Source organism: Apteryx mantelli, chromosome 18 (assembly GCF_036417845.1).
Source record: "Apteryx mantelli isolate bAptMan1 chromosome 18, bAptMan1.hap1, whole genome shotgun sequence".
Classification (NCBI taxonomy): domain Eukaryota; kingdom Metazoa; phylum Chordata; class Aves; order Apterygiformes; family Apterygidae; genus Apteryx; species Apteryx mantelli.
The window spans coordinates 19,003,620-19,030,197 of NC_089995.1; the positions used below are offsets into that span (position 1 = coordinate 19,003,620).

The 26,578-nt window shown below is 50.0% G+C and overlaps 1 protein-coding gene across 1 annotated transcript in view; it reads right to left on the bottom strand.

Moving 5' to 3' along the window:
* Positions 1 to 26,578, bottom strand: part of NOL4L (nucleolar protein 4 like) — a 67,266-nt gene that overhangs the window by 15,621 nt on the left and 25,067 nt on the right. Inside the window, exons 4-5 of the mRNA XM_067307819.1 lie at positions 23,325 to 23,434; positions 2,968 to 3,109 (exon numbers count right to left, since the gene is read on the bottom strand). Coding sequence (XP_067163920.1) covers positions 2,968 to 3,109; positions 23,325 to 23,434 — 252 coding nt within the window. The remainder of the gene's footprint in view (positions 1 to 2,967; positions 3,110 to 23,324; positions 23,435 to 26,578) is intronic.

Consider the following 26,578-nt stretch of genomic DNA (forward strand, 5'->3'; position numbering starts at 1 on the left):
CATTAAAACTTTGTATTTTAGGAAGCTTTTCATAGAAAATGTATTCCAAGCATCTTTACTGTGAAATGAGAGCAGAAGAGAGTGATTCAGAGACTGGAAAGGATTTCCAGAGGGAGCAGAGTGGCTGCTACAGAGGGCAGGAACTGTGGTGCCTTTGGGATGTTTTGGAGCACCAGAGAAGGAGGAAAGATAAAAGCAGGAGGCAAGTCAAAGCAGGGAAGCGGGATTTCACACAGTGCTCCAATGGACTGGGGATGGGAGTGGGGAAAATATGCTCTCCTGGAAGGATTCTGGGGCAGCCGTTCTGCTCTCCGGCTGCTGCAGCTGGGCACGCAAACTTCTAGTCTAGTGTCACCTCCTGACTCAATACTGCACTCAATGTTAGACCCAGAAAATAAGCACTGCTGACTGGAAGAGCGCAGCGTGTAGCCGGCCCCCCGCAGCTCCTGGAGGCTCGGCGCGGGAGGTGCCAGGGCCTCTCAGAGCGGTGGGAGCGAGGCTGCGGCTCCAAGCGGCTCCTCTGAGGCATGGTGGACAGGTCTGTCCTGAGCTCCGGCATCTAAACACACTACAGCTGATCACCAGTGTTGGTTACTCCTACGTAGCTGATTTTCCTGGGAGCGTCTTGTAGTATATGGCCTGAATAAGTCTTGTAGTGTATGGCCTGAATAAGTCTGTGAACAAGGTAAAACACATTTGCTCCTAAAACAGAGCATTCACGGGTTGAGAGAAGAGGAAACTGAAGAGTGCTCAACACTAATTCATGCATATTCGCTTCCCTGCTCCACTAATTTGCCTTTTCTCTTGTGACATGATGCTCTTTCTCTGCTCCACGCTTCTCTCCAACTAGCTGCCAGTTGCTTTCCTGGGTCACCTTTCTCTCGCACCTCTCCCTTGCTCAGGTCATGACATTGTTCCTTCTTTCACCCGCTTGCATGCATCAGTCCTCAATAGGAGCATTGATTTGACAGAAGGATTGATCCAAGGCCTTGCATCCCAGTGGCATTAGCCTGTATTTTAGAACTTCAGCACACGACACGAACCACGGATATTCACCAGAATGATAAAACTGGACTCCTCTTACTCAGTCCCATAAAGCATCCCCTAAAGTCTGACAGTCTGACGGAAATCCCAATGCCTGGCTTCTAGCTGAAGGGTGCTGTTAGCAACCCCAGAGTTAGCGTGCTTATTCCTTGACTCCACCACTTCTGAATCGCCAAGGTCTACCTATTTTAGCCCTCTTCTGATCCATGTAAGAGCCCTGAGATACTTGTACTGTTCACAAAGGGAACCATTTGCGCTTTATTAAGCTCACTAATGAACCTCACCAAAGAAATGATAGAAGCCAAGAAGGGTTCCAAAGAGGATATCTGCTTTTGAAGAAGAAAGTAACAGGGCATGAAAAATCGGAACTGTTTCCTAAGGGGGCAGAGAGAAAGGATTTAGCTTCAGTGGGAACATCTTGATTTGCCTAAAGGCCCGAGTTTCCTATTAAATTACTGTCCTGTTGAATAATATAATGTTGAGCAAAGGGATCAGAACCATGTCATTCTAGATTGTAAGTGCAACTGGAATTCAATGGTGTGGGATAAACCACAAGGCTGAAATATTTTGTTAACAGCATGGTAAAGTACTGGAGATATGTAAATACCTTGGCACAGCCATCGGTACGAAAGGTAGTGCTCCCTTGGAGTGCTGTTTGCAGACTCTTCTACCAGACCACTGCACGCACAGCCTGGTCCCGAAGAGCCAAACACTTCTGAAGTGGGTTTGGTTACGGGTTTGTGTTAACGTCAAAATGCCCTTCCTTCTACAGTAGGCATGGCCTAAATACAGTGCCTTGTACAAGCAGAAGTACTCTAGGCTGCCTGTTTCACCAACGGAGGACATGGTGCAGTGCAGACAGGTTTCACATCCTCACTTGGGCTGCTTGACTCCTGGGCTGGTGCTGGTATTTTTAAAAACAGCAGTTTCTCAGAACTGCAGATTTGCAACAGAAACCGAAGTGGCCACAATGCACTGCAATAAAGAAAACAGCAAGGCACCATCGCTGCCTCTGGCCACACAAGTGGCTAAAAGCCACCCCAGGGAGACCTGCCAGTACAAAAGCCCTTTCTTTCCTCTGGGGTGGTTTTCCAGGCCCCTTTCTTAAAGCAACACTGACCCAATCTGAGTTGTCCCTCGACTCCTCCGCTCCCTTCCTGCTCTTCCAGCAGCCTCTGTACTGGAGACAATGAGGGATTCAACCTCTTGAGCAAAAGCCGAGTAACAGTCTAACTACCAAATCCTTCCAAGCATCACGGAGATGAACTCTGACCTGAACTCATACTTCTACCACTTATTTACTTGCTCATTTTTTTAAACTAGCATGTTTCGCAGAACTAACACAACATCTCTTTTCACCAAACGCTTCTTCCCACCCATCCCATGCGCCTCACCTTTGACCCCTTCTAACTACCTGCCCCAAGCAGTGAGACACCTCCCTGACCCTCTGGTGGTCTCATCACTCTCAATTATCACTGATTATACGTTTTTGCCATGGGGAATCAAGCATATTGTCTAAGGTGCAACTTTCCAACCACGGGAAGCTGTGACCTGTATTGCAAAGCGTCGCTACCCTTCCTCTGGTAAGGCGGAGGTGGTCGATCAGGACTTCACACAGGGAAACCATAACCTAACACCTTACAGTAGTGTTTGGTAAATTCCCTCTGGAGGTGCTGGGAGTGGAGTCCCCACACAAGTACCATCAGCACAAAGGTTGGAAAGGGCCTATCCGAGCAGGAGCCAACAGGCTAAATGGGAAGGACTGGGAAGTAGTACTGTTAATAAGCCTGTGCTGATATGAAATCCATCCTACAGGTGGGACACCTGATCAGAAAGGGCTGGTTAATGTTTAATAAGTCACAAAAACATCTCGTGTCTCTTCCTACCCGCTCGTCCCACGCGCCGACGGCCCGGGGCACTCACCGTCCTCCTGGCTGTGCAGGTTCTGCGGGCTGCGCATGCTCTCGTCCTGGCTGGGGCTCAGGCTGGAGTTCAGGTGCTGGTCAGCTGAGATCCATGTGGAGTCATTCATATCAAAGTCCTCGCTGCTCACCGATGTCTCATCCTAAAAACAAGCAGGAAAGAGTTAACTCACCAGGGCTATTTTCTTTCCTTATTTCTCTGGCTTTAATAGCTTCTGACTGTGGTCCTTCCGGGGGGGGGGGGGAAGTCAGCAGCTCCTGCACCCCCAGGAAAACTTGTTCATCTCTTGGCACTTCAGGACACTTAAAAACAGCCCTTCCCAAAGTGCTCTGGGATAGGTAGCGTTTCCCCAGCGGAGAACTCCCGAGCTCTGCTTCCTGCCTGAAGACGTGCCTGAGCAATGGCACTGTCTGTAATTGAGGACAATTAGAAAGCGCTCGCATCCTGTAGGAGCGGATGGCTGAGCCCTGGAGTTTACCCTTTAATCTCCATCCACACCAGCATGTTTCTGGCAAGCAAGCAGCGTGTGGGAGGTGAGGACAGGGTGCAACTCTATTAAAACGGCTCTGTAAAATGTCTCGGACTTTTTTGAGATCAAATTATCTACTGCAACAGGAAGTACCAATGGAGCGACGCTGCTAGTGGACAACAGGAGCGTCTGGTGGTGTAAATCTGGGTAGCAACACTGATTTCCTACGGCCTTATTAGCTGCCTGACGCTGCAGAAAAGGCACCTGTAGCACAGCCCTGTAACCAAGGAACCGATCCTCCGGCCGTCCCTGAAGGAAGGGGCTTGCATTAGCAGAGGAGACCCCCAAGGGCACTGGCCAGCGGAGCTGGCGGTGTCACAGCCTGCACCGGTGCCGGGGGCAGGTATCGCCTCTGCGCCCTGATCACAACCAGCGACGGCACCTTGGGAAGGGGCTGCGGCAGCACGGGCTGGTTTCCTCCCACGGTAATTCCTCCCAGTGTCCCTGCTCAGGCAGCGGCGAGGAGGGACCGCACCATCTCCGGCAGGGAGAACCTACCCGGCAACGCCGGCGACTTCCCCGTGGCATAGATTACATTCCTCTCTCCCACTCCTGCAGCTGAAAGGACATTTTCTCTCCCTCTCTCTCCCTCTCCCTCCTCTCTAACCTTTACAGTACTTGGAGACACAGCCCTTGGATAGCTTCCAGAGCCGGAAAGGTCAGCCACAGGATTTCAAAATCATCATCATAAAGGCAGCACTGAGGTTCTGAATGAAAGGAGGGGCCGAGGGACCTCCCAGAGCTGAACTTCCCAAACACACAGCTACGAAGGAAGCAGATACGTGTCCCCGTATTAACACGTTCCCACTAATGATTCCTTCTTCTGCCTTCCTCCCGCCCGGCTTCCCTCCCAGAATAACGGACAGTGACCACATCCAGCACTGCAGGGCGGAGGGGAACAGCTAAAATGTTTCCAGAGCTGCTTTCAACTCTGCTTCCCTTTGATTGAAGCAACCTTGCAAGGGCTTGTAAACTCTCAGGTGGTTGGTTTTTGTTTTTTTTTAATCTACCGGTCCTTAGCTGAAATGCAATCCCCACTCCCTTTTCTGGTAAGAAGCAATTGGCAAGAAACCCCTCCGCTGTACGTCTGTACCTCATAAAAACTGCCCCGTCTCGCCACCTCTGGCTGACTCCCTTCTTCTTTTTTTTTATTGCGAACAAACAAATGGCTTCAAGAACAGGTTTGTGCTTTCTCTCCCCTTTCCTCGTCCCCGCAGACACATCTGCTCGCTCGGGGCAGGAACCGTGGGATCTGGCTGGCGCCTCCCCCACCCTGCTCCTTCCCTCCCGGCCGAGATGTGCCTCACGGGGAGTTTCCTGGAATTTACAGCTTGTGCAACCCTGCTCGGGACAGCGGCAACAGCCCCCCCGAGCACCGCCGGCCCAGGTACGCCCAGCTCGGCGGCAGCGTGCCCCTCGGCGGGCAGCGCCGGCACCGTCGCACCTTGCTCACGCCGGCGCCGGGCTGGGGCAGAGCGGGCGGCACGCAGCAGGTCCTCTTCTCGGCCAAGGCCGCAGAGCGCTGCCCACTCGGTACGTCGGCCTCTCCAGAAACTCCATCTCGCGCTTACAGCAACAGCGCTACAAAGGTCTCTCTGTTGCAAACTACATATAGCGTCGTTACTGTAAGCGTTTTCAGGGAGCCAGCCACCCTAATATCTGGCCTTCTGCACAACGCTTACTCAAGATTACTGGTGGAGCTTAAGAGACAAATGCAAATGCCAAGGTCCTTGCTGCCCACGGTCTGTCACTCGCCAGGTAGTAACGTGAAGAGACCTGGGAGCGACTCGCAACGTTTTCTGAAAATGCCTGGCGCAGGCATATCTTCTGCAGGGTTCGAACTGCGGAGGACACCCAGCCTCAGCCCCCAAAGCTCAACCCACGAGGCATCGCGTGCGACATACATTCATATGCCTTGGAAAAATCAGTGTCTTATGTGCACGTGCTTTGTAAAATGCTTTATAAACACGTACAGTTCTCTCTAGGCGCAATATTATCAGCCCATGATTGGAAAAGCTTTGGATATCAGACAAGAAACCAGTCACTACAAATGACTCGGGTCAAGTAAGGCTGTCACACATTTACACGTCTGTGATACAACCATCGGGAGAAAGAGCGTGCTACTGATGTGGAACCTTGTCAAGCGATCCCGTCTCCATTAATACACTGTCACCCTGTGCTTTTCAGCCAGGGCCGCCTGCTTTTCAGTGCTAACACCCTTGTCCAAAATGCTAACAGGATACGTTTCCTGGCAATGCACAGGTCCAGCAGCGTAGCCCACCTCAAAGAAACGCAAAGCTAATAATAAAGAGTAACGTGCAATAATACGCCAAGCTAATGATAAAGAAATGCAAAGCTAATAATGACAGTAGGGCGCACTCTTTTGTGACAGTGTCCTGCCAGCAACCAGCCAAAGCTACCAGTGCAAACTCCCTGAAACAGCAGCCTAACAACTCCTTGCGTGAAACGGCTTGCGGGCAGCCGTCTACAGCTGCGCCCAAGTGACTCTGCCCTGGGAGCTCTTCACACCTTGTGCTCTTCCCTAAACCAAGAGAAAGGCCAGACTCATGGGAGCTTCCTTGTCGGTTATCCTGGTAGCATCGGTTGTTTAGCAGCTTAAACCGCCCCTGGCTGGGACTCCAATACCACCAGTGCGAATCTGCTCGCGAGAAGGTGCTGCTGGAGCCTGCAAGGCCCCGAGCTCTGCGCCCTCCTTCGCGCTGCCCACCGCTGCCGCGGGGCCTCGGCTCCTGACGCCAGGACGAGCCCACGGATGCGCGGCCCGGCCGAGCGCTGCCCTCAAACACCGATCTCCCAGCCCTGACTCCAGCAAGAGCTCTCGCTTCAGGTTACCCGGGAAGAAGGATTTTCCTGCCTGCTGGTCACAGCACAGGGCGCTTTCTGGTGTCAAAGCCGAGGACGGCAGAGGGAGAGCAAAACAGCGGGCTGGGTGGGCAGCTCCTAATTCCCCCCCGGATGCCGATAACCTGGCTGAACACTGAGCCTCCGACCGCCTCCCCTGTCCAGTCCGACACGGAAGTGTTTCAGAGCAGTAGCAACAGCCACGACTCGGAGCAATACGGTAAATCTAATCTACCCTTCCACCCGCTTTTGGCTTGCGAGTCAGGCAGCTCACTCTCTTTCCTCTCCGGGTTCTCAGGAGAATTCTCTCTGCTAATTTCTTCTTTCCTGTAAACAAACTTCAAATGAAACTTTCATTAGAAAATAGAGCACAGTCCATTACCAGCGCCTGTCTCAGGACTTGCCGCCTTTTCCCCACTTCCACGCCACTCATGGCACAGATGAAAGCGATAGCGCCTGCCCTCCCCGGCTAGCACAGAGCCTCTCGCCTAACCTCCGCATTGTCGCTGCTGCCCTCCTCCTTCCTGCCTTTCCCAACTCTCCGGAGAGATCTTCTCACCCTGCAGTAAAGTCCCATCGCTTTGTTCCTAACGTTCAAGGGATTGAGCGATCAAGGGTCACGCAATGTGCGTGCAGCTCCTCTTTTGAAAGGGGAAGTCGGATCCTGCTGGTGCATTCACAGGCCACACCCAAATATCGGAGCAGGACTCCAGGCACAGCCCAGGGTTTGGAAAAACAACATCCCTGCTCCTCTCCTTATCTACAGTCCAATATTCACAGCTGCTTTGCAGACACTCTCAGCCAGTATTTTCCAACTGGCAAAGGCAGACGCTCGCATGTGCAGAGCTAACACTCTGCGTCTCTGTCCCACTTTTCATTCACGAATCTTCAAGCACTTTGTACGCACTCATCTGCTAAGCCTCACAACTTTCCTCCGAGTTAGAAAAGTATTCTCCCTGTTACGGAGCTGAAAGAACGGGAGTACTGACAGCTGCACTGCCTGGTCCAAGAACACAGCGAGTTGGTGACAGATCCAGGAACAGAATCAAGACCTCCAGGCTGCAAAGCTTTAATCGCTAGACAATGTTTCCTCACCAGCGCTTCTCTCCCCCTCTTGGAGAAGAGCCTCCCATGCTGCGGGCTGAAACAGGGCAGGGGTGGAAAGCTACTCTTACAACCGTATCTCGTAAATGTATGCAAGGCTATCGGTAACCTGCTTATTTTACAAGCAGGCTCAGTTTCTCAGGGACTGGTCTGCAAGCGTCTCCAGCCGCTTACACACTCTGCCTCACACTAAATATGCCGGGGTCTAATTCTCAGCACAGTTTACTTTCTCTTTTTGAGGCCTTTTGCTTTAAAACGCGTCCCTTTGTACCACAGCCTGCTATCCCGATCGGATTTCTTTCCGCGGAGCAGAAACCAAGGCGGCGCGAGCCAAACCAGCACGCCCCATGCCACCTTTCCAGCACGCAGCCCCACCGAGCCGCTCGCCAGGAGCAGCGATGTTTTCAGAATCAACAAAAGGCCATGCCCGACCGCCGGCCCCCGCCACCGCCGCCACGGCAGCGTTACCTCTGGGCCGGCAGCACCCTGCCAGGGAGAGGCGACCCCCCCGGCCCTCCCCGGCCCCCCGGCCCAGCGGCGAGCACCTCCGCCGCGAAGCAGCCCCGCTCGCGGGGGGAGCAGCCATCAGCAAGGGAGCCTCATCTCCGTGTCAGCAACCGTTTAAACCCGGCCCTCTGAGCATGCCAAGAAGGTATTGAACCAGATTTGACCCTAACTTAACCAGTTCAGCGCACAGAAAGCCTTGCTAATGGAAGATAAAACACCCGGGGTCAAAGATTGATACTGTAGCCACAAACACTACAGTGGTCATTGCTTCAAAGAGCCCAGAAACCCCGGGCGTAACGGAAAAGGCGCCGCTGCAGCGCCGGCGAGCTGTGACCACGCTGCCTACTCCTGCGCGCGATTTACACCCCGTGCAAAGCATCGCGAACGCTCACTGTGCCAGGCTACTCACAGGACATCCTTATTCACTGTCATTTCTGCTATTTTCTACAGGACTCGGCAAAAATAAGATACGGTATTTGTTAGTTCCCCCGAAGGGCAAAGGAGCTAATTTCAGAGGTGAACACAAGAGCGGAAGAGGAGGGAGGATAACTATCCCCCCTACCTTTATGGGATCTTTCCTTCGGGGAGGGCTGTTCTTGTTGCTTCCAAGTGCAAGGATATTGCACTGTCATGACCTGAGGTGAGTGAAGCAGCATCCAGGCAGCCCCTTCCCAGGATTTCTGTCCTCTGGGCTGGACAAACCCTTCCAGTGCTCTTGCTGTTCATCAGGGAGGTGCTGAACACAGGGTTTTAGTGTGCTGTGAGGGAAATCTGAACATCCAGGCAGCTACAGTCACTGCCGGGCAGCCTTGCACCGGAGCCTTAAAATATCTGTTGGAGAAACTGCCTTTCCGCCAGCCTTCAAAGAAACAGAACTCGGTCAAAATCAAACAAGCATTTGATTTTATATGCAAGGGCGCGATTAAGCCTTAATTCCTCCTTGCCAATAAACTGTTCAGTACGAAAGGGCACTTCAGTCTTCCATGAACACAGTAAAATACACTCAGCCTGTCATCTAGCCGACACACGGGTTTCAAGAGGGTTTCTGCCTGATCAATTCGGAGTTTGGATCTGCGGGCTTCGTGCAGAAACACTTGGGGGTTTAGCGGCCAGTGGTTTTCGCAGCGGTTTGACGCAGGGGCGCCTGGCGATCGGGGTGTTTTGTTGTTTTGGTTTTTTTGTTGGTGGTGGTGGTTTGTTTTTTGTTTTTTTTTTTTTTTAAATCCGGGTGGGACGCGGTTTGCAAGCGGAGTTGAGCGCGTGTCTTTCCACGCCCCTGCCCACATGGGCTGTGACCACAACAATGAGGCGCCGGGCACCCTGCAAAGCGGCGCTGCCCCGGCCCCGGCGCTGCCCCGGCTCCGGTCCCGGCCCCGGTCCCGGTCCCGGCCCCGGTCCCGGCGCCGCGCTCCCCGCTCCCCGCTCCCCGCTCCCCGGCCCCTGTAAATAAATAGATCCGCGATGCAAATCTGTCTGAGCGTGTGTGCAAATAGCTCCGGCGCTGGCACACGGGGGGTTCGGCGTGCGGCAGGGATTGACACGTAAGTAGGGCTTTACCTCGAGGGAGAAAGCTATTTCCAGCGCAATCCCCCGCCCGGGGCGCGGGCGAGCGGCGATGGCGGCGCGGCGCGGGGCGGCGAGCGGGGCCGGTGCCCGGGAATTAATGGGGCCGGAGCGCTCCCACCGCGCTGCCTCCTCCCACTTTCTTTCTGCGCTTTTGTGCTCTTCCGGGGAAGGGGGAGCCGCGCTGCCGAGCGGCGAAGGACGCGCTAACCTTAACCTTTCTCCGGGAGCCGCCGCCGCCGCCGCCGCCAACTTCCCGGGCAAGCGGCGCCCGCTCCCCCGCCGCCGAGTTGCGGAGCGGCCGAGCGCCGCCGCCGCCGCCCCCCCGGGCCGCCGCCCCCCCCCGGGCCGCCGCCGCCCCCCGCCGCCGCCGCCGCCGCCGCCCCCCGCGGCCGGGCGCCTACCTGGTGCGGGGCCCGGGGCCTGCCGGCCTGCGCCAGCCCGGCGGCGCGGGGAGGGACGGAGGCGCGGAGGGAGGGGGCCGGGGCCGGCGGCGCTCCGGAGAGGCTGACAACCAGCTGCTGCCCGGGGAGAGGGGCCGGCGCTGCGGAGCGCGTCACTCCCGGCTCCCGGGGGGGCGGCGGAGGCGGAGGGGGGCGAGCGGCGGGGCCCGGCCGCGGGCGGAGGGGGCGGAGGCGGCGGGGGAAGGGGGAGCGGGGCGGCGGGGGGCGGCGCGGCGGGCCGGGCGCGGCGGGGGGCGCGGGCGGGCGCGCCTGGAAGAGCAGCACATTGTGGAGGGCCGGGGAGGGCGCTTCCTCCGGGAGGAAGAGACAATGTCCAGGCCGGGCGCCTGCTGGAGAGCGCGCAGAATGCACGCCCGCATCCCACGGCTCGCCTCGCCTCGGATCGCCTCGGCACGGCTCGGCTCGGCACGGTCCGGCTCGGCATGGCTCGGCATGGTCCGGCCCGCCTTGGCCCGGCTCGGCATGCCCCAGCCCGGCTCGGCCCGGCTCGACTCGACCCGGCTCGGCTCGGCTCGGCTCGACTCAGCCCAGCTCGGCTCAGCCCAGCTCTGCTCAGCCCGGCCCGGCTCAGCCCGGCCCATCATGGCTCGGCTCAGCTCGGCCCGGCTCGACTCAGCCCGACCCGGCTCAACCCAGCCCATCATGGCTCAGCTCAGCTCAGCCCGGCTCGGCTCAGCCTGGCTCGGCCCAGCCTGGCTCAACCTGGCCCATCATGGCTCGGCTCGGCTCAGCCGTGCCCCGCTGTCCCCGCGCCGCCAGCTCTGCACGACGCCCCGCGCGCAGCTCAGCGGGGTCTTGTCCACACCGCGGCTGGGAGCTGGGGACCGGACAGGCGGGGGGGGGCCGGTGGTGGAGCCCCTGGGGCGCTGGCCGAGCTGCCACCCCTGCCAGCCGCCCAGGGGGGGATCAACAGCACCCAGGCCCCGCGGCCGCCTGCTCTGCCGGAGCCTTTTGTTTCCGATGCTTCCTCAGGCGCTGGCGGGAGCCGGAGCGGAGCCCGCTCCGGGCGGCACAGCGCTTCGAGCGCAGGGTCTGCGCTGTGGTTAAAGGGCAGCTCGTGATGGAGAGGCTGCTCGTGTGCCCGGCCCCTGCGGGGTCCCGGGGCTCCGGGCTGGCAGCGCGCGGCTGCCCCCATGCCCCTGCCGGTACCTCCTGGCTGCTCGGAGGTTGCGGCATCGGGCTCTGGCCTCCTGGCTTCCCCTCCGCCCTGGGCCATCGCCTGTCTCTCGCTGCTCATGGCTGCGAAGGAAATTTTTGCGAAATAAACCAAATGCAGCCGCTTTCGTGACCGAGGCAGGCCCATGCCATCGCCAAGGATGTGAACGGCCACGTTCGTGCTCATGGCTTGTTAGCACGGATGTCCAATTATCATGTTTTCTGTTTCAGCATTAACTGTTCCGCTGCCGAGAACAGCATGAAAGGGGGAGGGGGGATTCAGAAAGATCTGCGGTTCACCGAGGAGGGGCGAGGTGAAGGCAGGTATCGCAGGGGGAGAGGCACAATTTCCTTCTTCTCCTGCCTCATCTGTGGAGCCAGAAGACCCAAGAGCCAAACCAGAGCCCGGGGGGGTCTTCCGAGCCCCCCAGGAGGCAGCGGCCCGCGAGGTCCCCAGCGCCGGCTTCCCCGGGGGGCTGCCCTGCGCTCCAGCTCCACCGCGCCTGCTCCTCCCTAGAGCTAAAATAAAATCGTGACCATTTAAGGTGAACAGGAGACTTCTCGTGGACTTCAGCGGAGCAGGCTTTAACCCCTTCCCGTTGCTGAGCTCTGTTTACGCCTCGCGCTCCCTTCCGCTTCGGACTGGAGCGGCTTGAAGTCATTTAGGAGAGCCAGCCCCGGCGGGACGGGGGCTCCCGCGCCTCTGCGCGGCGCTCGGCGGGCAGGCAGAGCAGCCGGGGTGCGAGCCCGGGCGCTGCTCCGTGCCGCCTCCCCGCGCGGGCGCTCTTATTTTGCGCTAAGTGCCTTTGTGTGGGCTGGGTTAATCCACTTTGGAAATGGATTGACCTAAATTTCGCCTAGGCAAACTTTAGCGTGGAAGAGACGCCGTCCACCCCGGGCGCGAGGGCGGAAGAGCAGCGGAGCGGCGGCGGTTTGGTCGGAGCGCTTCCCCGTGCGGTCCGGAGGTCCTGACCCCACGCGGGGTCACTGCAGCTACAAGTGGGGTCAGGAGCCCGACAGAAGGGGAATTGTTCGTGCCGGCGCCCGGGGTCAGGGGCTGCAGAAGTGGGGCTCACGGCGGAAGCGGGGCTGCCTCCAGAAAAGGGTTGGGGAAGCGTTTGAAAGCTGCATGCGAAGTTCCCTCCGAGTGGGTATTTTTGGATTCAAATTATCTAGGGGGAAATAACTGGCAATTAGATATGGAATCGGTAATAGTAATTTATCAAGTTGTCAGGAGCGGGGGTAAGTGCCTTACGGGATTACATTTAAAAAACCAAAAAACATAATAAACCAGTACTACTGTTATTATATAATATATATAATACATATCAAATATATTATTTATAAGTCGCTTCCCTCCGTCTCCCCTTGCAATGTGTTCATTACTTCCGATCCCTGCAAATAATTTCACGTGGATAAAACAACCAACCTGTGCAGAAAAGCTGGGGCTCCCCGGCGGGCCGTGCTTGCCCGAGTGGGTTGCCAGCAGGTGCCCTCAGAGTTTGCCCGAGGTCCCAGCCCTAACTTTATAGCCGACCATCCGTTTCGTAGTCTATCTGCATATCAGATAATAACACTTCCGAGAGCGTACTAACAATTCCCTGACCTAATCTAGCCTAATTTCATACGGCAAAGCTCTACAAGAACTAGGAGGGCTGCTGCCAAATGCAGGACCAAACTGCATTTAAGCCACTTTACAGAAGCTTAATCGACTAGATATGCTGTTGGTTAATGTAGGCACAGCAATCTAGCGGCGAGAGCACAGGGCTGGACAGCGGAAGGATCCTGGCTATCACTCCAGAGGAGCCACTGACTCACGGGCGACCTTGTGCGAGTCACTTGATGTTCTTGTGCCTCTGAAAAGTAGGTTAAATAACAAATGGGACCTACTGTATTTGATCCTCCATGACCATCAAGCCCTACCGGATAATAAACATTAAAATTGCAAACCTTTTATGAGCGAGGCCAGCAAGGAAAATGGGGCAAAAGGGGCAGCCACTGCAGAAGAAAGTTGCTGAAGGACAACCACAGTCACAAGGGATAAGGAGGATATTTGGTTTTGGACAACACTGTATTTTAATTTATCCGGCATCCAGAGCACGGTCAGGAAATAACGGAGAGAAAAGATTTGGGAAACTTAACTCGAGACCAGATTTGCTGTGGGTTGAGGGCTCTATTCCCTCTTCATCTTGGTCGCTCTTTCCATACAAGTAACAATTGTTAGCGTCTGGCACATGCGTGAGTAAAAGGGTTTTTTTCCTAGGAGCCAAGACCGAGAGATGAAAAGGAAATACAGCTTCGTGCTTCAGGGGCACACCAATCACTAGCAAATAAAGAAGCAGGGAAGGAATTGTGTCCGTGGGTGGAAATTGCCTTCCTCTGGAGTACTGGGAATTGGGCGCTTGAAGGGACGGGATGCTAACAGCCGACCATGTGATCAAGTGCAGCTCCGTCTCCCACCATTTCTTGTCCGAGCGTTAACACACGGCACCAGCGGGAACATCTGCATTGTGTTAGAGACGGAGAACGACTCCCGCAGCTTCTCTCTTGGGCACCCCCATCAGAACTGAGTAAATTCAAACATAACTATTACTAAACCCATTTAAGGCCAATTTTTAGCCGATCTCAAGGCACGCCGTGTTTGTCAGAAGCGGGCTTTGGGAGCAAAGCCGGCTCCTCAGAGATACACGCTCATTTTGTGCACGCAAGTCTCGCGATTTGGGGCTGACGTGAAGAGCCTGTGCAACCAAGCAAGGTGCAAGCCTAGGCAGGTTTAACTGTGGCAGAAACAAAAGCAAGTGCACGATTCAAGGTTAAAAAGCTGAACCACACAGATTCATCTTCCGTAATAACGGAAATCATTAATAATAGTTCGTGCTCTCAAAGCAGTTGCCATCCGAGCTCTTGAAGAGCTTTATTAGTGAGCGAGACCTCAGAATCCTCTCCAAGGTATTATCCCCCTTTTACAGGGAGAAGGCAATTAAGACGGAGCCATTTGTGTGACTTGATCAAAGTCAACACGCAGCCTGTCAGTAACCGAGTTTGCGAGACAACGTAGAGAACCTTGCTGGTGTGAACTGCTTCACACGTAGGGGATAAATTTAACTGGATCCACGAGACTATTCCACGGATAGTATATCACAGAATAAAGACAATAAGCGTTTTCCTAATTCCGCAGCACAGCCCTTTACAGATGAGTGATTCCTGTGGAAACGTTTCGGAGCCTCACTATACGGGATCAAAATCAAAACTTTATTTCCAGTCCTACTGGAAAAAGCTACCTCCGATGCTTATTATCCTACAGGGAATAGGCAGCATCCCTCCTCCCAAAATATGGGCAATACTTGGAAAAAATTATGAATTAAAGAGAAAAAAAAAAAAAGTGGTTTCTGGCCATATTCATTCACTATTCTCAGAAACCGGCTAAAGCAAACAAGCCCGCCCAGCCAGCCAGCACGGCCAGGTGCCGTGCGCTGGAGACCAGGCGTAGGCGGCGCGGTGCGAGCGGTTACAACGATCGCCGGGGGGGACCCACGCGCCGGCGCCGTGGTGGGCGCAGCAAGCACCGCGGGCTCTGCGGGGCCGGCTGCGCTGGGGCCTGGACAGCCACGCCGGCGCCGTGCCGCGCTCCACGGATTGCCCGGCGTGGGCCCAGGGCACCCAGCGCCCCACAGCCCCGGCACCGCCGCCGTCCTTGCTCCCACGGCCCCTACATCATGCAGCAGGTCTATGATGTCCGTGTTTCTGCTCGATCTGGCCCAACCCGCCATGGACATGGATCACCAAAACTATACTGGCAGTGAGATAAACGTCTAACGATCCCCCAACCACTTTACCAATACCTTAATTAAGCTGCACAACATCCCAAGGAAGCAAAGGGAGAGGAAGGGATCAGCTTCTCTCCGCACCAATGTACAACGGCCAGTGGGGAAAGTCAGAGCAGACTAGCAGCGCACAGCCACTAAATACACACGACTAGTTTAGAGGGATAAACTGCAATTTGGCGATAGCACTTGATTTAACACCTCCGTTCTTACATAAAATAGCACATGGTTCTCCCGGTAACCGCAAAGAGTCAGGGCCTCGGCATCGCATCGTGTCTGGAGGATGAGCCGCAGGGGCAGCGTTCGTCCCAGCCAGCCCAAGGGCTGCTCTCAGATTCGTTTGCTTGCGCTGCGCCTTGCATTGAGCACATGCTACGATATTAATTACAAAGCTTACCTTAATGCATCCACACTGGGAAACATACTGAAAGATCTACAGAGTTGGAAATAAAAGCGCCTCAGTTTCTAATGTCTGTGAACTTCACAGTTGATTATAAAAACAAAAAATGAGCTGACATTTGCTGAAAGCAAGCCATTCAGAGAAGTTAAAACTAGGCTAAATGGTCTGATCATCTGACCTGCTGCATCTCACGAGCCATTAAGGCCAAGAATGAAAGTTTTGCTGAACTGTCTTTGTCAGTCGAGAGTGCGAAGAAAAGGAGCAAATGTAAAGAAAGCCGTGGTGACAGCTGGACCCCCCCCTTCTCCTGCCACTGCACGCATGCAACTTATACCAGTACTTTTGCCTGAGCAAAGTCTGTCATTTGGGGCGTAATTTAAATTTATCAGCAAAAAACCACTTTTGCCAATAAAAGCTGCGTCTCCACTAGAGGGCTTCACTGATACAGATATCTGAGCAAGCCTTTGTTGCATGGATTAATTTTGTACTTCAAATAGTTACGTCTATACTGAACTCAGTAATTTGTATTTAGCAAAACAGAATCTTATAGAACGGTAAAGACATTTGGACTGCAAAGCACAAAAGTTGGAGAATCTGCCTCTTCCCTAGGAGTTTGTTTCCATGGATATTCGCTCTCCCTGTGCTAAAAGTGTGTTCCTTATTTCTAATTTGAATTTTGCTAAGTTCGGCCTTCAGACCATTTTCCTTGTTTGTTATTTGACAGTTATTATTAAATTTGCTTTAGTGATTTCAAGGTACAAACAACCTCTACGTTACAACCTCTGTAATCAAATTATCTGTACAACCGCTTCTGCGGTACAGAGCCGACTCTGCCGGTTTCTCCCTGCAAAACGACTCCCCAGCCCTCGGGCATCCCCACAGCCCCTCTCGGCCCCCCAGCAGCTTTTCAAAGTCCTTTTAACGACAGACGCTAGACCTGGGTGAAGCATCTCAGTCTTGGTCTTACCAATACCAACCAGAGCTGAAAACAACCTCCCGTCTCCTGCCACTGTCCCTGTCTGTACCTGGAACGATGGCGATAATCCTTTTATACCACTGCGCAGCGCACAGCTGTGCGTTTAGGGAATTTTTCCAGTGCTCCGAAATGTATTAAAAATTAACACCAGCTAACAAAGATCTTCCCAAGCCAAGGAAAGGGCTTGTGAATGGAAGTTATCCTGACTTGTTGATTTAGAGGTGTTTATTTCTGGAGATGTTTAACACCCTCTTTAACTACTAATGGACTAGGAAGTAGCTTCTCATCCTCATGTGATACCAACGCATCATCCTGCTTCCTTCCAAATACAGCGCAGAAACACGTACTGCATGCTGCTGCCTTCTCCGCACATCCATGAACAAATCTGTCACCTGAACTAGTAATGGCTTATACCATTGATGGGATTTCTTTGTTCTTCCTCTGAACTTTCATCTTGCCCTCAGTATTTCTAGCCAGAGCGGTTTCTTCTCTAGTTCTCTTAAATTTTCTGCTTGTTTCCATTCATGACTTTCTATTTTTAACTGCTGCCTTCAATTTGCCAATGGCAGATGAACTTTTGGCCAAAAGCGTTTACTTTCTTGGTGGTGGAATCCAACATGATTCCTCTTAAAGAACACCCTGTTTTCATCCACATCCCTCTGTCTTAATTCCCACCCCAACAATTCTTCTAATTTTTCCACATCTGAGATATCTAGTGCTTTTGAAACTCTAAGTGTACATACATTACTGGTTGGAATTATCCTCTGTTTACCCATATTGAACGTAATCAGGTCAAGATCACTGGTCCCTAGCCAGTCCCCAGTCCTATAATTAATTCTTCTTTACCCATTGTGACAAAACCTGAAATAGCCCTACCTCGTGCTCGGCATAAAACCTTTGTATTGGAAAGGTATTGCTGTGATTTTTAGAAACTCTAACAGTGTTCCACTGCATGAAACCTCCAGCGTGGGTCTCCCGAACTGCTGCCCCCCTAAAATGCTGGAAAGGGTGGAGATGTGGCAGTACGGGTGAGCTGACAGATGTGTGCACACCAAGGAGAGAACACGGATCGGCCGTAACGTTAGAGCCCATCCAGGCTCCAAATCAAAGATCAGTGAAAAATGTTCAAAGGATCCTGTTGGTAGCGTTAGCTAAAGTCCTGTCATTATACAGCCTAGGATGAAAGTCAAACATATGCTTGCTGTGTTAGGACAAACAAATTAGTTCTCAGAATATGATATATAAGCGAACCACGAGGCGAGGGAATGAAATCCCATGAAAACCCAGGCACCCACTTCTCGCTGACAGGACCTGCACTTCTCCAAGCGGAGCCGATTCGTTGCTCTCGGACGGGGAATGTGCTTTAATCTGTATGAACACAAACCTGAACCGCACTCTTAGGCGGCCTCCCCGAGACGCCAGAGCGGTTAGTGCCAGCAGCTGCCGGTACCCGCACCACGGGATAATTAACAGTGAGTGGGTGGGGGGAGCAATTCATAAAATTAGCAAACTTTTCACATTTAGAATCATCTTATTTCCAAATATTATTAATTGGATATTTTTACCAGGCTTCAATGCAATATCCATATCTGAGTCTCAGAACTGAATAACCTATAAGTTTTCACTAATTTAATTGATATTTCTAAAGCAAATTTAGATATTTCAAGGCATCGCTATTTGTAGACGATTACTGACTTTAATTAATCTGACTCTAGCTGTTACATTCTAAAATAAAAAGTGTCTACACACGTTGGGGCCGTGAAAAGGATGCCTTGTTTTTAATTCAAAGCTTTTATTACTTTGGTTAAAGAATGTATCCGCTGGCAGGTATTAAGAGAGGCTAGAAGAAGGCTTATTTAGGGTAAAATATACTTTTCCCCCCTAATTTCCTTGCTTTTGGAACTTAAATGGCTCCCTCTCAAGTTTTTGGGGTTTAGATCGGTACCTTTTAACAATATGTAACTCGCATCTCTCTTGCAGTGTAACTCAGCCTTTCTTCTCATCACACTATTTATCAGCATTTAACTTAGAATAATGTTAAAAAATAATACTTCTAAAATAACACTTTTTAATGATTGAGTAAATGCGGTGCTAACGGCAGCAAGGGGATGAAATGCCTGCCGAGAGCCATGAGCCCAGTGACGGAGGCTGGGCGCCCTTCCCGTGGTTTTATCGCGCATAATAACTCGTTCTTCACTACGCACCGGTTCCAGGGCTGCTCTGAAGCCTGGGCAAGGGGCCCGCAGAGCCCGGCGGCCGGGATCCCTCCGCTCCGGCCGTTCGCTTCCCTCGGGCCTGTCCGCACAGCCGGAACGAGAAAGGAGACGGATCCTAAGCAGAAAGGAAGCACGCAGGAGGGCTGGGGGGGTATTTTAGCCGTCCCGGTGGCACTAGAGCCCTGGTGGCACTGAGGCACCTCCGTGAGCAAGCACAGGTGGAGCAGGGAGAAAGCGGAGTCGAAGGGAGAGGACTTAATCTCGCAAGCCAGCCTCCTCGGCCGCAGGGACCTCCGAGCGCCCCACGCCTGCAGCCGAGGCTTGATCCTAAGCGGTGTTAGACGCCATCAACTGCCCATATGACATCGACGGCATCTGATGCCCCCTCTCCCAGATTACACCTTCCTTTTGCATGCAATATTTCTTGAAACCACGTTCCCGTTTTGAAAACTGCCTCACATCCGAGCACTTTCACACACTCCGGTTTTAAGGGAAATGAATGGAAGCGTGGCGTGTGCGACGAGTGCAGGACAAGGTCCCGGCCCCCGCCACCATTTATAAGTCAGTGTGGCAAATCCATAGCAACAAGGAAAAAGCTCATATTATTTCACATCCAGCGGCAACTCCTGCCATTCACTGATTATGTGACCTTCTGTCATCAGTCGTTGAAGCAACCTTTGAAAATGTTTCTATATCATTTAGACCTGGTAACTCAGCCCTAGACTACGTGTGCCAAGGTAGCAGCAACATCTCCCGAGCAGAGAGTGAGTCTGGCATTTCAGCGCGGGGATTTGTTCTTCTAAAATCTTCATATTCTACCAGCCACTGTACACGAGGCCTCAGTGGAAATCATGCTGAACAGCATGGCATGAAAAATAAATCCAAGCATGAGTTTGAATAAGACAGAAAAGATTGTCTGGAAAATGACTGCAATAGACCTGAATACCCAATCATTTAAAAATGCTAATATTTATCATTTGAAAATGAGGTGGAAGGATCATTACAGATAAACATCAAATATCTTCTTTTCATTCTTTTTTGCTGCTAGATTAAAGAGGTCAGAAGTTCAGAGGATACTTTAATGCCTCAGTAGATACCCTGAAATATGGCTAATTCTGCACTGTGTGGGAAGGGTAAGGGGCCTGATTTTTCTCACACATACGAGAATTGGTATAAAATTGGAATGAAAGAAAACTCATACCCTGGAAGCCTCTGCATGTTCTAGTGAACCCAATTTAAGTGGCATGGGTCATAGTCATTTTTAGTCATGCCAGAATAAATGTACAGACTTCAAGAAATACATTGATCTTCACTGATGTGAGAAAATAATTTGATTCTCTTGTCCTCTGAATACTTTCATATAATATGGTGATTTGCTTTCTGAGCTCTCTAAGTTCTGCAGGAAGACTTCATTTTATGAAGAACCATGTAAAAAGCTCCTCACTTTACTGTCTTTTTGTCCCTAAGCGCAGATAAAATGCTTTCTCTAAGGTTTTTCTGCCTATGCTTCCTTTTGGAGACACTGTTGCCCCAGTGCTGATGTGCTTAACAGCACTAATAAATTATAGTTACATGCACATTTTTTTCCTGGATAATGAAGTTAAAAGGCCACTTTGGCATAAATTCATTCATTGTTACTCCGAGTGATGCAAGTTCTTCCTGGTGCTGCTGTATACAAATAATTGCTTTTGGCAAAAGCCAAATAGAACACAAGTCACTTGCTTAAGTTATTTCTATTAACATCATCAAATGTTGCTGTAGTGCAAGGCGGTAAGGTGCACAGTGGTAAAGCTGAACTAGAAAGGAACCAGGATCTTTTTTTAATTGTGACGTATAAAAAACATGCAATGTATATTTGTGTAGTATAAAAAACATCAAAAAGATGGATGTATTTTCTTCTTGTTTTTCCATTAGTAGCAAAGATCTGAATTATTTCTATCTTTGGAGGACTTTTGCAGTTTTTAAACACCTGAAACCACAGCTGCAACACCCTAACCCTAGAGCTATGCATCCTCGCTCCCTTGCTGGGAAGAGGGAGAACAGCAGCCTGTGCTTCACAGTCGATGGTCTCCAAAGACTGCCAGAATCCTCCAAGAAAAAAAAGAATGGTATCGTGATGTTTCCAGTGTGGGATATAAGGAAAGGAAAAAATAGCAGGGAAATGCTTGGCGGAGGAAATTGAAGCTTGTTATTGGTATTATTATGCACAATAGGAAACAGAAGATGTTTTGAGCTACGCTGAACCGACAATTCCTGTCTACATTCCTCTTTTCCTTCACCTAGACTACAGTGTTAACAGCTTCGGGTACAGACGCAGCTGCTTTAGGAGCCTGGTAGCTGTCTCCCCGACGGAAGGCAGGGAATGTCCTTGGCTCTCAGAACGGATGGCACCTAAGTCGCGCTGACTGCTCTCCAAGGGTTCGAACCACCTGTATCCTCTTAAGACTGTCATTACCGCCAGCTCTGACAGGGAGCTTTCATGCTTCAGAAGCCTGAACAGTAGAACTGATCTTCTGTTATTCTGCTCCCAGGAATCTCACTGGAGTTTCAGTAATACATTGAAGGGCAAATTTTACTTCTGCCAAACAGTTTTTTCCCTTGGCTGCTACAGCCTGAAAAGCTTAGAAAGCTGCATTGCAACATACCAAAGAGAGATTAGCAAAAGGAAAACTTTAGAGGCAGGGAAACAAAATCAAGCAGTTTGATTTATGATCTAAACCAACAACTGCTGGTTGTCTCAGCTGGTCCCCTTTCGTATTCTCGTATGACATATGCTTCATTTGCAGTCCTAGCTAGCTGCAAGAGCATTCTTGTTAGCCATACATTATATCTCTCTAGCTAGCGATAGATCCAGTGCAAACTCCTAAAGCAAAATTCAGGCTACACACTTCTCAAGTCTCTAAATTACCAAAGCAAACTTCTCAAAACAAGCATCCCTAAACCTCCAGCTTCAAAACTCACATTCTGTACTTAAGCCTTCTAGCTTTCAGGGTATTTTTCATTATAAAAATAAGATCAAACTGCAAGTCTAGTTTTCTACCTGTAATTTGGATACAGGAGTTTAATTAAGCTTCATTATACACTTCTCTTGAACTGAGCTTTGGAGCCAAGAGGAACTGACCTATCAGTAGAAAAGGCATAAATGGTAAATAGAAAACCTCTCCCGTTGCCTTTTATGTATGCCTCAACTTAACTTGGAAGAACCTCCTCAAATACTGAGAAGGAAGGTTAGCCTTCATGGCCCACTAAATCCTTAACCTCAGGGAAGAAAAGGTTGATAGTTAATGGTACATATAGTGGTAAGTTTTGTAATCTCAACACTTCTCTGCTAGGAGTTGCACCGAGACCCAGCAAACACTTCACATAAACCAAAGGCAGTCAGAAAATGTTAGCTTTTGATCATATCTAAGTAAAAGGGGCTTTGAAGCAGCAATCAGATACCAGGAAGCACTGTATCCATTTATTCCATGTATCCAGCACCGGGCCATCTATTCCCCAACCAAGCTGTTCATTTTCAGAGGCAGTATCTGAGAAAAGTGGATTTGTCTCCATGGAGCTGTCCATAGTTCTACATCAGAACTCAGATCTGAATGTAAAACTTTTCAAATCACAGTTTTTCACATCTTAAAACCCATAGTATAACCTATTGTACACAAAGCCTTAAACACTCAAGCATCCAACATATACAAAAGAAAAGAAGTCCAAAATACAAAAGTATTTACTTTCAGTTGTCATTTCGTCCTCAGGCAAGAAGGTTTTACTACTAAAATGATTGATTGTTCTGTATCTATCTCTTCAGCTTGTGACAGCAAACCCAGACCTGGCATTTTACACCCCAGTACTGGATTCTCTAACCAATGTCCCTTCAGGTTGCCACTAGATTAAAAAATATATCCATTGGACGCAACTTCACAGTTCAATCTATCAACAGTGTTTCCCGCCTCTACATAACGCACACATAGCTTCTCTTATTTTTGCAACTAGCAGTAATGTGTGACATCAGATTCATATTTCAGTGTGCTGGAAAGAAAATCCAACACTGGGCTTCAGTGATGATTTGTGGGGAGCAAGCAAAACATACTTTTCTTTTTATAGTCTGTTTCCATGGTGCACAGAGGTTCCCATAGCTAATTCTGCAGCTGCAGAACTTCAGAAAATCCCATAGCCTGGGTATAATCATGTGGCAGTCTGCCCCCTCCATTCCCAAATTAAAATCCAGTGGCCTAATACTGTCACCAAACGACGGAGCCTTCTCCCATCGTGACACAAGAACGGAGAGGGGCTACAGTCGAACTTCGTCAAGTTGCCGATCAGTTTAAGAGAACACCTGAGCAACTGAAGCCATGCCTAGGTTTCAGACCCTACCTGCTAGAGCTCCCAGGCAATCAGGAGGAAGCAAAGAAACAAATTCCTGTACACCTTCTTCATTTTTAAAACAATTTCTTAAAAGAACCATATGTTTAAAGAGCATGCAGACAGTTATAAGCAATAACCGCATCAACCACATCTCTGCTCCTCTCCATCGACCTGATTCTGAAGCAGCCCCAGAGCGTCAGAGGCACTCTGCCCTCCTAACTTCCGCACAGCAACACCGACTGTACTTGTGTAAAGCCTGACTGGCCTGTACAAACTGAACATTTCCAAAATCATCCTCTGAAAATCAGACGTGCCAAACATCAGTCACTCCCTTCACCCTTCAGCCCGGGCAGAAACCTGCTTTGCACCTTGCACTGCTCTGTGCCAGGACAGCAACTCACCTGTTCCTGTGAATTCATTACCCGCAGCTTCATTTGCTTCAGATAAGTAGAGGTGAGAGGCATGTTGTAGTCAATGATCCCAGAAACCAAAGAGGAAGGTGGTTCACTCTCTGAAGAACAGAAGAAAAACTTTGCTTAGATATGGGGATGTGGAAGCACAAACCTGTGATGTATTATCATAATCATTAAATACATGTATTTAGAAGCACTCAAAATCCCTAAATAGAATTGGTGCCTGCTGTGCTAGAGTTCCTATAAGAACATGACCCCACCAAGAACATAATTACAGAACAGATGTTGCTTTGCAAAAAAAAAAAAAAAAGCATTACTGTCACCTGTGAAAAAGACTACACATAAAATACAATTTTTTAGTCTACCAAACTAAGATATAACTGAGGAAGAAACCAAGTCTTACCAAAGGGCTCAGATTCACTTCTGTGTAAATAGGATTTATGCAGAGCTTGACAAGCAAGTACATATTTTCAGTTTGCTTTAGCATTGCAAAGTCTTGCCAATTTTGCTGGGCATTCCCTCAGGTAGGAATGAACAGTAAGGCAACTTATTAAGAAACTCTGTCTGGTGCTGAAGATTATTTTTAACACCCTCATTAAAACACAAACTTAATTTTTAAAATCTTTAATTGAAATGGTTCGTCTTGATTCCTCTGGATGCATCATATTGAGCTCCAGAGATCACTCTAGAGTCAGACCACTCCTGCAGATCATTTTTGCTAGCCAGACTAGAAGAGTTCCAATAAAGCAAATTCTCAGTGGTTTTTCTAAGTTCTCAATGATTTGTCACCTCTGCCCTCATTGCTACTTCTCCACGTAAGACACGAGGACTGCTAGAATTATTTATTCTAATGCTGAATTCACAGGCTCATGCAATGTGTGTGGTCAAGAGGAACGTTGCCATTTCCCATAGGAAAGAACGCTGGCTAAAAGGAAAATTCTTTGCCTTCAGTACAGGAGTTTGCAAGTGTGGGGAATTAATCCAGCCTTCCAGCACACTGTGAAGGGATGCACAGAAGTCCAGTGGAAAGTGAGCCTAAGCAGCAATGGACAGGGAAGAAGGATTTCCAGGAGCTGAAGGTGAACTGATGGTGGGAGGTTTTCATTCCTGTCTCTGAACCTCACTGTCTGGCTTGCATTTTCTGGGGTCACTGGTTTCACAGGCACCTTTGACACAGTGCCTTTAAAAAAGACCCTTCACAAAATGTTTTACAGCACCTTAGAAAACCCATAACACAAATATAATGGGCCTGTTTTTCAGAAATGCTGAATATCAAAAAATCCCAGTGAAACTCAGTAGACCTGAAGAAGCTTCACGCCTCTGAAGATATCAGATCTATCATGTCTCATTAAGAAATGACCTGAACCAAAAACATATTGTCTATAACTGACCTAAACATCAGACAGTTTTTGCAAATCTTCTGCATCAAGAGCCTAATTAAGGCCCATAGAACTCGAATGTTTATTTTCCAGGTCCTGCTAATTCATTCCCGGGCATCTGAAGCATTCTTGCATCTGGATACAGAAAAGAATGGCCAGAGCTACGCAGGCCATTAGCTCAGCCAAATATGAAGGTACAAAGCTTTTAGGAATCTTGTAAACTCAGGAATCTTGTAAACTAATTCCTCCCCTCTTTTCTCATGGCTGTATATCACTTCTCTCTGTCATGCCTTGGCCTATAGATTAAGAGCACTTCTATGTCTCTATATAATAAGCACACCAAATAACCCATTATTCTACTGTGCAAAGATGTTATCTTGTGACGAAAAGATGCTAAAATCCCAGTGCAAGGAGTGCTTCCAACAGCCTGGTTCTGCAGTGAAGGAGGAAAAAGCTCCCATGAACAAAAATTGCCACAGCTTTGCCAAATGCGATGAAAAGCAATTCAGTCCATCCTAAAGATCAAATAAATAAATAAATAACCAGTGGGAGATCAGAAGGAATTAAGCCACATTAATGAATCAATGAAACCTTTGACTGCACTGGGGTCTCTGCAATAACACAAGTTGATACCCAAGTGGATTTTTTCCAAAAGACTATTTCCTACTGAGTGACGACAGAAGTTAGAAACTTCCACTTGTTCCAGAGCTTGAGCTGGAAATGGCAAACTGCAAGTTTGAAAAGCACTCCACAGTGCTTATTTTGCAACTTCTGGTCACCAGAGCAAGCCCAGATTGAAAGAAGAGAACACAGAGTATAAAAGGGAAGATCTACTCATTACACTCACATCTATGAAACCTGCTGTGTCTTGGCTGACCTAGTGGTGTTCATCTCCTGCACGCCCAAGCATATCTCTGCGCTCAAGCAATCACTAAGCCCAGCTGCAGAAAAAGAGATGCAAATGCAGAGTGAGCGTGTCCGTGTATTGCATGTACGCAGTGAGTGCAATCATCATACAGCCCTAACAGCCTTTCTCATCGCCCCAAATAAGAGGGCTGCAGGGACTGTCAGGAAAAAGGATTTTGTTCAAATAACTCTTGCTACTGTCCCGAGGCTCTGAATCTGCTTCTGTACATCCTCCGTCTCTCTCTAATCTCATCCCACAGTGGGACAGGGATGGAGCTGGGCTATGCGGCAACCCGTGTGCATCACTCTCTATGTTTTGGCAGGACCTGATCTGTACCTCAAAGCAAAGCGTATGGGGATGAAGTTAAGAACTGAGATTGAGGAGACTGAGGCTGAACATCAGAAAGAGCTCCTGGACAGCAAGATCTGTTCAGCTGAAATCCCCCAGGAACGTGATGCAAGCTCTGCCACCTGGAACAATTACAAGCATCTGGACAAAGCACTACAAGTATATGCCAAGAGAAATCCTCTGCTGAAGGAGGGATGAACTGGATGGTCCAAATGATTGTTCTTTCTCTGCCTCACTGTATTCTTTGCAACGCCAGAAATACATATTAGCACTTTTCTTAAATAACTTGTTTGCTTCAACTAGCCTACCTTTTCTAATGTAACTTGTAAGAAATCACATATAAATATTAGGAGGATTCCTTCATGATCTTTTTACCTTTGTTTTACTGAAATTAAAACGAGCCTTGATTAATTTAGAAATTCAGATAAATTAATAAGTTCATTCATTAATAAGGAGTGAAAGAGTTTATGACAGCAATGTCAGCAATAGGATAGGTTTAATCTTCAGCTGAGCCTCAAAGCTGTTTTCTGGGGTTTTCCAAATTTTTTTACATGCAGAAAGCTAGGAATCTCTCTCTTAAATCTCCTGATGACGTATATGAGGGAAGT